This window comes from Pholcus phalangioides, unplaced genomic scaffold (assembly GCF_987345545.1).
Source record: "Pholcus phalangioides strain wild (caught in Gottingen) unplaced genomic scaffold, Ppha-v1.0 ptg000017l_1, whole genome shotgun sequence".
Classification (NCBI taxonomy): Eukaryota; Metazoa; Arthropoda; class Arachnida; order Araneae; family Pholcidae; genus Pholcus; species Pholcus phalangioides.
In genome coordinates this window covers 5691717-5704397 of record NW_028301610.1, presented here as the reverse complement: position 1 = coordinate 5704397, position 12681 = coordinate 5691717, and the positions used below count along the sequence as shown (strand labels likewise).

Genomic DNA, 12681 nt, shown 5'->3' with positions numbered 1-12681 from the left:
GAGATGATCACGTGACCGGATGCCCCTTCGGAGGGTCCGAAGGGCCATGTGTGTGTGAACATCAGTTCAGCTCCAGCTCTCACACGGGATGCACCAACGTCGTCTTTCTCTCTCTTAATATATGTACCATGTAAATAATATCTTCTATATAGCATCATAATTAAAGATAATGTATCTACAACTACGTCTCATTCATATGGAGTCAGATGCAATTGCACTACCGTCACCACCTAGCATTTAGTATTTCAGCACTACCATCACTCAAAAGAATGTCAATGAATGGTCAACAAATCTTTGTCTGCTTTCTTTATGGCAGCCCTCTTTGAATGCAAAGTCTTTGAACACACACAATTTTCTGTCTTTACAGTTATGCTGTAACGACGATATGAAAAAGATATTCTATGCATTTTGTTTGAAATTAAGTTTTTTTAGTCAGTGACTAAAAAAATTTAATTTCACAAACTTCTTCATGGCCCCCGTATCAGCAGCCGTGGTTCCCCTTTTGCGAGATTTTCATCCGTGGCCCCCCCTGGAATATCCTAGGGTCCCCGGTTGAGAACCACTGATCTAAGCTATGGAATTTCAACCTTGGAGCGTATATATATGTTGAAAGGCACCGTACATAGACGGCGTCAACAATCAACTAATAGCTCGTGAATGACAGGGTGCAGTGATGAATTTTCTTCCTTGTAATCTTCATCTCCACAAACAGCCAGTCTTTCGATGAATCTTGTATTGACAAGTGGAGAGGACGTTTCTATATGAATATATATGCAGTCCAGTGTGCACTAACAGTTGCTTTTAAATTTCTCCTACAATATTCTTTACTATTAATAAGCTTTTTACTAACAAATTTTTTTAAAATTGCTTTTTCCTAATCAAAATCAGATGGCATGTCAGTGTAAGTGGAGCAACTTCCAAAATTATGTTTTTAAAAATGTAAGAACAAATATCCAGAGTAAGGAAAAAGATTTAATTTTTTTATGCATTCACATGTTTGACAATGTTTATTATCGATCATTCTGATAAAACTACACACAATTTTTTATATTTACTGTTAAAATTTGTGTAATTATTAATTCATTGAAAGTAGGTTTCACAAACAGTTGAACTAAATTTAATTATGTGGCTAAGAAAAATGTCACCACATAATATTTACTATACATAGACCTATAGCACATTACTTACTTCAATTAACAGCTTTTGAAATTCTTCAACAGCTGCCTCTCTGTCTAGAGGCAAGTTTTGATTTTCTCCAAATATTTTTGGAAAATACTCAGGTTGCAGGCGACCTAGACATATGTTGGCATCTGTAATTGTCAGTGGGCCCCCTATAAACCCATAACACAAGAGTCATTAATGAAAGATATTCAATTTCAAAGTTCATAGCTAACTAACCAAAGAGCTACATTAATATTTCCTCAACTTTCTCCAACATGTATCTTATTGCAAATAAGAAACATCTCTGGCATAATATGACTAAATAGAAAGAACTTGAAACACGATGCTTGAAAATAAAAATTCATTCTGAACATAACTATTATAATAATAGAACATAACTTATACAGAAATTGCCACGTTTTTAAGACAAATAAATTCAATTGGTCGATTGGTCGATTGGTCGACGCGTTTCGGCTCTTCAATGGAGAGCCGTTATCAGGACCTCGTGGTCAGAACTCACACGAATGAAGAGTGATGTTTACGTCTGGTCGTCCGAAGAGTTCGCCTTTGTATTTGCTGCGTCCGAGTGGTCTTTGGATGCGAATTGGGGAGCCATCTGTTGTAAAGTGTTGAAAGTTTTTTCACGACTGAGGTTAATAAAGCCTGTCCAAGCTGACGAAATAGGTGGTGTGTTTCTTCCATCATTAACGAGGAAATTCTGGCATGTTCTGATGAAGTTTATCCCTCGAGAAAATTCAATTCCGAATTGTGTGTTGCTTTTTTAAAAACAAATGCTTTGTCAAAATCAAAATGATGTGAATGTTGCCAACAGTGTTGGGCAATAGCCGAATTATCCGTCCGTCCCTTCTCAACATGCTTTCGGTGTTCGAGAACTCGAATATTTAGATTTCTTCTAGTTTGGCCAATATATCCATTTTCACAATTCTTGCATGGGATGAAGTAGATACCAGATTCTTTGGAGGGTGAGATAGGATCTTTCAGATGGGAAAAGGTCTGTTGGCAACATTCACATCATTTTGATTTTGACAAAGCATTTGTTTTTAAAAAAGCAACACACAAATCGGAATTGAATTTTCTCGAGGGATACTTCATCAGAACATGCCAGAATTTCCTCGTTAATGATGGAAGAAACACACCACCTATTTCGTCAGCTTGGACAGGCTTTATTAGCCTCAGTCGTGAAAAAACTTTCAACACTTTACAACAGATGGCTCCCCAATTCGCATCCAAAGACCACTCGGATGCAGCAAATACAAAGGCGAACTCTTCGGACGACCAGACGTAAACATCACTCTTCATTCGTGTGAGTTCTGACCACGAGGTCCTGATGACGGCTCTCCATTGAAGATCCGAAACGCGTCGACCATTCGACCAATTGAATTTATTTGTCTTAAAAACGTGGCAATTTTGTATAAATTAAAACCAGGCAAAGTTACTCATTTTTTGTGATAATAACTTATAATAATGTGCCACACACATAAATTTTACACACATTTGATCATATCTCAAAATAGAGAAATATAAAAATCACTAAATTTTTCAAGAACCATTGTTTTGATATCAACAACAAAAATGTAAGAAAATGTAAGTGTAATTACTTTTAACTGATAAAGGATACATTCTAATTCTAGTGTGTTAGTGGGTGGAAAGTCAGGAAAGCAGTGATGATGACTACTAAAAAAGCCACACCTCACTACTGAATGCTATCAAATAGGATGAAATGTAATTTACCTTTACGATAACATACAGGTCCTGGATGAGCACCAGCTGATTCTGGTCCAACCACCAGCAACCCAGATCGAAAGAATAACCTGGAGCCACCTCCAGCAGCAACAGTTTTGATATCCAGCTAAATAAGATGATTACAGAATAAGCAAATGCAATGCAGAAAAATAAAATTCTTAGTGTAAATGCCGGTAAAAATGAAAATAATTGATTTATGAGTATCTCATGTATCTTATATCATTTTACTATACTTAGAAGTGTGAAGTAAAACTCCGAAGTATGAAGCATTTTCAATGTTTTCAATGTTTAAAGTTATTAAACATTATTATTTTCTCCTATATTATGTAACTATATTCGGACCCAGACCATTTCATACAAGAGGTTTTGTGCTAATCACATATCTTCAAAGCAGCGCCTTTATCTATATATTGCTCATTTTTATGAACTGCACAGACATGAATTAGTTTGTATAATCAAAACTTCATATAAGAGATAGATGTTTTAAAAGAATGGTATATTGTTTGGGACCAAAAGGAGACTAGTTCATAAAAATGTGCAGTTCACAAATTGGAAGTTTGTAAAATCAAGCATTGCCTGAATATTGTATAATTAATATTTCTTTTTCCAAATTTGTTTTTTTTTGTTAAGTAGATTAAATTTTTCATTTCAAAGATCACAGCATTACTAATAATATTCAAGGTCTTAGAATGTTATGAAATAGATTATCATATGTATGAACAGGATCATGGTTATGATAGCATCATTGAGGATAAATAAAAAAACATATTGCTTCTCAAGATGATGACATGATGCGGATTATGTACTTAAATTTTCCATTAGTGAAGTTTGCATTCAGCCATTGAACCATGATTGGAAATAAACTTGAAGGGCAGGGCGGGGGGGAACAATAAAGATAATGTTAGTACATATATAGGCTTATTACATATATTATATTATTTCAGGTCTTTCCTTCTGTTTATGCGGCATTAGGACTCAAAGAGAGCCCAACTCATGATACCATGAATGCCAGTAAAGTGTGACAGTGGCTTATCCAGTTGCCAAGATTTCTTCCAGCCTGGTCAAACTCATGACACGATGAATATCAGTACAGTGTTTTATCCAGATGCTAACACATGAAGTATTTTGACAAGTAACTTTTATTTTACGTTTCCTATGGCAGCCATCTGTTACATTGATGGCTAAGGGGGAAGTTAATATGCTCCAATCCTGTGAAGCAAAAGTTACTCATATTGTCGTCTTATAATTGTCTTTTATTATCTGTCACATGCTTATTGTGGTTGGCCAACTGACACTGTTTATTAATTGTGAGGAAGAAGGGTTGTTAACCCTTTGAGATAGAGGTTTTTCGGCACTTCGTTGGTACAGTTTGTTTTTATAATGCCTCCCATACAATCAGGGGCGGTTCGAGCTTACCTGCCACCTGAGTGTGAAGCCTCATATGCGGCCCTTGGTGCACGCAAATTTTCCAAAAAACACATTTTCAAATTTTTCAATTTTTAAATACTTTGAAATTTTTTGTGTTTAAGTTTTTGTTCTACCTGTAATAAAAATATTTTTAAAGTATTTTGACATTAACTGCTGGCAGGCATTACACATGCTAATGTTTTTCATTAAAATCCTAGAGCAGGGCCCCTGGGATGGGATCTTTTGTGACCCCTCAGTCAAACTGCTCACGAGCCCTTCTATAGTAAATTTATAGCGTGAAAAAGCCAAAATCAAATAATATGAGAATTGTCCCGGGCCCTTAATGCACACTTGCTCCTTGTGATAGAGTACAGGGACAGCACTTGGACATGCGACCCATTGTGGCCACACAGGGCGCCACTCAAGAAGGGTGCTAAATCCGAGGGGAATGAGTAAAAAAAGTTCAATTGGCCGAAAAAAAATGTTTTTTGTCGGCTCTGCAGGGGCACAAAATCCGAGATGAAAAGGTGAAAATTTGTTTTTGTTAGGAATTGTTTGGATAATTTATCCAATGGTAGGGCTGACATGAATGAATGAACGCCAGAACTTTGCCACTGGACTTATCCCGTTTCAGAGATCACTTCCAGCTCAGCTTCGTGGCAGAGTCTGGAACACTTTATTTTGTGTCAAAAAAAAGAACAAACAAAAATTTTGGTAGGGCTGACAGGGTTCCGCTTGGGGCTCTGGACTAAATCCTTATAATTTTTATTTTTTTACTCTATAAATTAACTGTAGAAGGGGCTCCATGGGAAATCTGCTTGGGTCTTTCGAAAGATTCCAGCCTTGGAGCCCTGACGCAGAATATAGGGCTATGGGTGGAGGAAATAGGCAGGAGGCCCAAAAAATAAGTCCCGCATGGGTACAGATTGTCTCGAGCCATCCAGATAGCTAACATTCTAGTTTCTGGTATTACAGTCAGAGGCTCTGACTATTTTCTCACCGTTTTGTTGTCGAGGTGTGACTCAAAAGCGTGATGCCATGTGAATTTTTACAGTGTTAAATTTTGGGGTCTTAACTAAAGTCTACGCTGTCACCCCTTATAACTTGCCGCCTGGGTGCGCCGCACCCCTTGCACCCTCGCTTAAGCCACTCCCGAATGCAATGAGAAGAGAGGGCCCCAGATGTTTATCTCTGCTGTTTTTGTATAGCTCAAGAGTTCTGCTAAGAAGCGAAATTCACGGGCCTTCCAAACATAGTAAGGGGATGTTGTAACAATGAAGTACCATTGTTTCCTGAATGCAGTCCTATCAGAGAAGATGGCATAGAAAAAGTATCTGAACTACGGACCTACATGTTTGGAATAGCTTTTTTTAAATCACATAATGGTTCACAGAAGAAAAATTGGTAATGCCCTACATTAAAGCTGAGATTGTTTTAAATGGTTTACCAATTTTTAATGCCATTTTGCCCTAATTTCCTGCCATTTTACCCCAACTTCTCTCAGTTTTTTTCATTCAAATATCTCAGTGAATATTGCACTTAGAAACATGGAATTTTTTTTTTTGTTGGCATCAGAAAAAACGGAACAACAGCTTTTTAATTGGGTTTTTGGGCACAAGGTATATATTATATATATATATAATAGTATATATCAGTCGTGTTTTTAAATATTTTTCATACCTGAGGAGCTTGAATAATTACACCTGCAATATCTGTATCATAAACATGCTCATAATGTCCATCAAAACGACTAACATCAGTAGATGTTCCTTTAAAAAGAGAATTAAAATTGTGAAATACTAGCTATAATACCCAGCGCTGTCAAGTTTTCTCAATATACTGGGAGCATTGAAGAAGTGACAAACATTGTAAAGGAATAAACATATCTGAGACATATTATTAGGGAACCAAAGTAAACATTCCGATAGCCATTGTTGTGGCCCACAAACCATTGTTGCCTGATGGTTTTTGGCCCATTTTAGGAATATGCCCTGCTCTGATAAACTTTTAAAGTAGCTTATTGTTCAAGTTTGGTTTTGTTTCATATATATGTAAAATTTAGTGACAATCTGACCAAAATTGTAGATTTATACACACAGAAAATCAATTTTATACATATAGATTCTAAAAAAAAAAAAGAGAACCAATATTAACTCGAGGATTAGCAGACGTCCTATTTTATGAGGATATAAAAGGTACAGGGTGCATAAAAGTCAATCTATAATGAAATAACAAACAAACCACTGATATACTAGAAGCATACTTCCAATCAGAAAAAATATCCAAATAATGTGTAGACTTCAGATATATCATTCATATTCATAATGCAAGGGGTTGTATAAATAGTTATTAGAAAAATTAACTTCTTATTTGGTCACCCTGTCCTAAAAAACCAAATTAGAAAGTTGTTGCCCTGCTTCAAGTCCAACAAAAAATTCCATGTTTTCAAGTGCAGTATTCACTTAGATATTTGAATTCTAAAATTGTTTATATATATTGCTGAAAATGAAGGAAAAACTGCATAAATTAACAAACAAGCTCATTCTACACTTCATATGCTGTTCCTTTTCTCATTTTCAGTGATTTTCAAATTGAAATTTTTCAGAAAATATTGCACTTGAAAACATTGAAAGCATAGAATTTGTTTTGTTGGGCTCAAGTGAAACAGGGCAACAACTTTCTGATTGGGTTTTTTTAGGACAAGGTGACCAAATAAAAATTAAATTTATTTTAATAACTAAACAACCCCTTGCAATATATATTATGTATCCGAGGTCTACACATTATTAGGATACTTTTTTCTAAGTATGCTTTTAGGATGAATAATTTGCAAGTTATTCCAGGATAAATGTACCCTATATAATGCAATAATATGAATTAGGATGCGGTAAGTCTAGTAGCAGTTCTGTCTTGATCAGAAAATTATTATTGTTTTTTTTCAGTATAAAGGCATCATCTGTCATGAACAGAGGTAAATTACGTTTCGAGGCGGCAAACACACACGTCTTCATTGCTAAATACTAGTCCTATGGGTAACTAGTGTTGAGGGAAATGTTATGGATAATACCACTTGCTTTTAGCATCAATTCTTCAACATTTTGCAAATGGACAAAATTTATATTACAGAAAAATAACAATCATGCATCTATTTTTTCTAGCCATCAGTGATAAGCACAGTGGTGTTTTTATTTCTGTAACTATAAGCCATAAAGGAAACATATTTTCTGGATATTAAGATGTGAACTTGGAAAAAAAAGTTATCTTGTCTCTGCTGGGACTTTCCTTTCTGTCATCTCAGTTGAGTTTATCTCAGCAAAATATCCAGAAAATATGTTTCTTTGATACATTGGGATGAGAAAAAAGCCGTCTATCACTCTTTATAAGCTATAAAATTGGCCAAATTTTCACCTCACATTCTAGTCTTCAAAAACTTGTTCCATAGTTTGAAAATCACACAATGTAATTTTCTAATTAAAAATAAATTTAACTAAATTTCATAAAATAGATATACTTCTAAAATTCAGAGAAGATTCATTTAAATAATATTTCCATCACATTCAAAAATAAGCACATTTCATTTTTTTTCCTTTTAAAAAGTATTTTGTGGTTAAAATGATTAAATATTATAGCCTTCTGATGCACTTTTTTTAACGCAGAATCACTTACCTCCCATATCAAATCCTATTATAGGAAAATTCCTATACGTGTTATAGGTTGTTGTACTATATCCAACTACTCCACCAGCAGGCCCAGACAATATTGCACGTGAACCACAAAACCTAAATATTAAAGGTACAGTAATTTATATTTCAAAAATTTATCTTTTTTTTCCTTTGCAGGTTAAGTGTTCTTAGTGTTTCAACATAAAAAGAAGTTACATGCATTAAAAAAATGTATTCTAAATTATGTAAGTACAGTGCGAGACATAATTATAAGACACTCTTAAATTTTAGTGAAATCACAAGGAGCAAAGTAAAAAATATCAAAAATTTCAAGCTGTTTTATGACAGAAAAAATAACTTTATACCAAATATTTGGAAATTTAAAAAAATATTTTCACGTTATTTTATGGAAATACAGAAAATGTAGTATGGACAAAATTATAAGACACCTACTGATTTTTGAGAGAAAAGCAAAATAAAATTAAAACAAATTACATATAAATTTATCAAAATCAAGATTTTGTACAATCACCTATGTTGCTAATCAAAGCAAAAATGCAATTTGGCAAGGATTCAACCAGCCAAATCTTGTGACACTCCCACATATCAATGGGAGTGTCACAAGAGACATCATTCCAAGCCTGTTGTATGGTGGCTTTTAGATGTTTGATGGAAGGAAATCGCTTCCTACCATGGGTGGAAATACAGGGGGCGTGGGGGGCATTGCCCCCCCCCCTAGCGTCAAAGGTGGAGTTGACAGATCTAATGTATATGCGTATATATGAATTGGCATCATCATCATCATCAACAACCCCAGTAATGACAATGTCCCCTCCAGACTTTCAAGTCTATCTCCGCCTATGCCTCCTACCTGCATATACCGATCTGCAAAGCATGCCCCACAAGTTTTCCATGGGATTGAGGTCAAAGAAATGAGCCGGTCATGAAAGAACATTGATGTTTTTTTGCTTGAACCACTGCTTTGTGTAACCTGACACATAAATTTGGCGCATTATCTTGTTGGAACATGCAATATTCGCCATAAAGAACTTTATATATACCAAGTTACTCCTGCAAAAGTTCTACATGGCTTTTTGAATTCATCCTTGAGGGTAGAAAAACTATACATCAGTCTTCCCTTGGGTAGAAAATGCTTCCAAAAGCATTACTGAACCACCACCCATTTGACGGCTCATTAATTGCGGCATTGCAGACTTCAAAACATGCCAATATGAATGATATCAAGATTGATTTTTTTTCATCAGAGAACAGAGCAGAATACCACTGATAAGTCCAAGGCATGGTATGTTTTGTGAGGCAAATAATCCTGTTTGTGTTTCAAAGTTAATACAGGTTTTTCTTGATTTTCATGAATTTGATGTTACTTGTAGAACTTAAAACTCTAGAAATTGTTTGCTGTGAGCACTAAAATTGTAAGGCAGATTTTGTGTTTCTGGATGACATTTTGCTCCTTAATGCTAGAGCACAAACATTGCTCTTTGATGGGGTAGACAAGCATGGGGTGTGTGTGTGTGCCCAAATAGTTTTTCTACAAAATCACATATTCCACGGTTTAAAAAATTTGTGACGGCACATATATATAGAGAACATCCAATTTTATTTGCTATATATGTTCTAGAAACACTGGTGCCACCAGTTTACTCACATGAATTGAATCTCTTGAAAATTTATGTTCATTGTCAGTGTCACAAACTCCTCAGGTGTCACATAATGGTGGTTCTCCTCGCTCTAGTTCTGTTATATGGCGTTATTGTCACATTTGAGGCCACATAATTTCTTTGAGTCGATAAAAAAGAAGACATGACTCATATCATGAGAATTCTTCCACAAATGCATCAGGTATCTCTCGCACAGTAGTTATTCATGTAATGGTCACAACTTCAGCAACTACATAGTCATCAACATAGAAACAACTATGATCCCCAGAGATTTGAAAATCATGGTTCACAGGATAGGGACCCTAGCAATTCCCACTCTTGAAATCGTTCTCCTAGACCTGGTAACCGCACTTCACCCAAAAAAATTTCATTTCCAGATCAGGTGGCACAAACAGATGAAGTTGAGTGTAATGACTCAGATAATGCCTCATTACCAATTTTGGTTATGGATGGTACACCATTACCTTGTTTGTTGGACTCTGGTGCCTCTCTTTTTTGATTTTTTCCACTTGGTGTACAGCTCACAATCTCAAGACATGTTTAACTCGGATGCCTAATGTGTCGATAAAAGGTGTTCCGGGTGAACCACTTAATCTTAGGAAAAAAGCTACACTTACCTTTAATGTGTTAATGATACATAAATCAGTGTCATGAATTCTATGTCATGTCCTCAAGTTGTTCCAAAATGTACGAAGCCATATTAGAGGTAGACTTCCTCACGAAACATGACTTACAGATGTCATTTGTTGAGGGTGGACTCAAACTCTAGTTTTTGAACTCTTCACCCAGGTCTCACTCAGCTGTGTCTAGAGCCACGTATGGGACTTCCATAACTAAGACAGTGACTCCTCCCAAGTCTAAGGTTTTATTCTCATTATTGTCAGGTCTCCACCTTCCTCAAAGTTGTTGTCCAAAGGAAACAGAGCACTTGCCGAATCCTTTCATGTGACAAATGCTATCCACACTAGGCTCGATGATCATTCTTATCACATTAAAGTTGTGAATCCATCTGAGCAAGAATTAGTGATAGAACCAGGTGTCAAGTTAGCAAGAGATAGAACCCCTCCATAGTAGTCTTGGTGATGGCGAGCCAGAAGCAATCCCAGATGAGTTGTGCGATTCCTTTAGTCCCTTGTCAGAGTTGGAATTGACTCATTTAAAGGATGATGATAGGTTGAAGTTGAAGCACTTTCTGTCAGAATATAGGGATGTATTTGCTACGTCTGTGTCTGACACCTGAACTTGGTGACTGTGACACCCTATTACACAGGATTTCTCTTGAGGGGATGAAGTCCCAGTCCATCAACAGCCATACAAAATGCCTTATGGACTTAAGCAAGAGCTTCAGCGTCAGATAAATGAGTTGTTAGAAGCTAATATTATAAACACAGCATTGTTTGTATAACACAGTTTTTATAACACAGCAATTCCCCATACTCAGCTCCTGTCATTCTTGTAAAAAAAAGCTGGTGGATCTCCCCGTTTGTGCTGTGACATGCGTAAACTTAATCTCAAAACTATACCAGACTCGTACCCATTCCCAAACATGACAGAAATGTTGGACATGCTTGCAGGGTTCCTTGTTTTTTCCTCCTTGGACTTGTGTAGTGGATTTCATCAAATGCGAATTCGCCCTGATGATTGTCATAACCCCAGTAGCACATTGAAGAGATTTGAAGAGATAGAACGATGTAGAGATTTTGATACCGTTCAACGTCATTTACCAATTTCATTCTATGTAAAAATGACATATATTTGTTTATAGTTCGACGTAGCAAATCTGACATCGAACTATATCTGTCACGACACCGTTCAATGTAAAAATGCCATACATTTATCGACGCAGCAAATCCAACGTTGAACTATATCTGACCTGACACCGTTCGACGTCGTTTACAGATGTTGTTCTACGTAAAAATGGCATATATTTGTCTGTATAGTTCGACATAGCGAATCCAACATTGAACTATATCTGACCCGACACCGTTAAATGTCAAAATGAAATACATTTTTCAATGTAGTTTACGATTACGATTGGAAAAAGATGGCCAAATCCATTGTTCTGTCACTTTGGTCCCCCCCCCCCGAACGAAATTTCTGGCTACGCCCCTGCTATGATTTGTGTTATTACAATATAAAACATGTCGACACATTTCTATTTTGAGAAGTCAGCCCTTTCTTCATCCTGTGGCACACTTGAATTCAAATAAAATAGAAAAATAATTTTTTGTTATGATTGTCACAAAATTTGTTTCAAATAACTACTTACTATAATCTGTCACAAAAAATAAATTAAAATTCAAAAACTCAGTCATTCTGCTGTTAATGTAATTTAATGTTAAATCTGAGTAAGTTAATACAGTTTACAATGTCTGCTTTTGCTAGGTTGAATTTTGGGCACAGGGATAGGTTTAAATATCTTCTTGTAAGATTTATTATTTGCAATAGATTTCTGTATTCCATAGTATCAAATAAAATGCAGAAAAGATTGCTTTCCAGAAATATAATGTATGATAACAAAAACAAGTATTTCTATATGCCTTTAACATGCAATAACAATGCTGCCATTGTATATTGTACGGGCCGTGTGATGAAATCATACTGACAAACTGTTATGCCAATGTAATAATTTTTTTCTCTTTAAGTTAATGCATTGCTCCTGTATTGTGTTTCATCGGGTTGATATTCTAACTTTTGATTTGTCTTGTACCGTAAGTGTTTAGATTATGACATAGCTTAACTTCCATTCTAGGTCAAACACCATGTAAGTGTTCTGTTGGCAAAGTTTTGTTTGTTACTTATATTGTGTGTTCTTATTTCAGTATACTTGTGTATTGATTTTGTGATAATGGAAATTTTATTTCTAGTTCAAGGACTTGCATATAAATATATCATGCAAACATGGAAGTATCGCCAGGTCACCTCGTCACACAATATATTTGCTTATGTATAATTTTCTTCACAGTTGCTGGCTGAAGTTGTAGTTATATAAGTTTAATATCAAGTTG

General features: G+C 35.6%; 1 protein-coding gene across 2 annotated transcripts in view; it reads right to left on the bottom strand.

Annotated features, from left to right (window-relative positions):
- The window catches only part of LOC149072151 (5-oxoprolinase), a 176923-nt gene that overhangs the window by 98027 nt on the left and 66215 nt on the right, over window positions 1-12681 (bottom strand). For both annotated transcript variants that reach the window (XM_089246637.1, XM_089246636.1), the window contains 4 exons: window positions 7999-8111; window positions 6013-6101; window positions 2914-3031; window positions 1189-1331 (listed from right to left, as the gene is read on the bottom strand). In XM_089246637.1, coding sequence (XP_089102763.1) covers window positions 1189-1331; window positions 2914-3031; window positions 6013-6101; window positions 7999-8111 — 463 coding nt within the window. The remainder of the gene's footprint in view (window positions 1-1188; window positions 1332-2913; window positions 3032-6012; window positions 6102-7998; window positions 8112-12681) is intronic.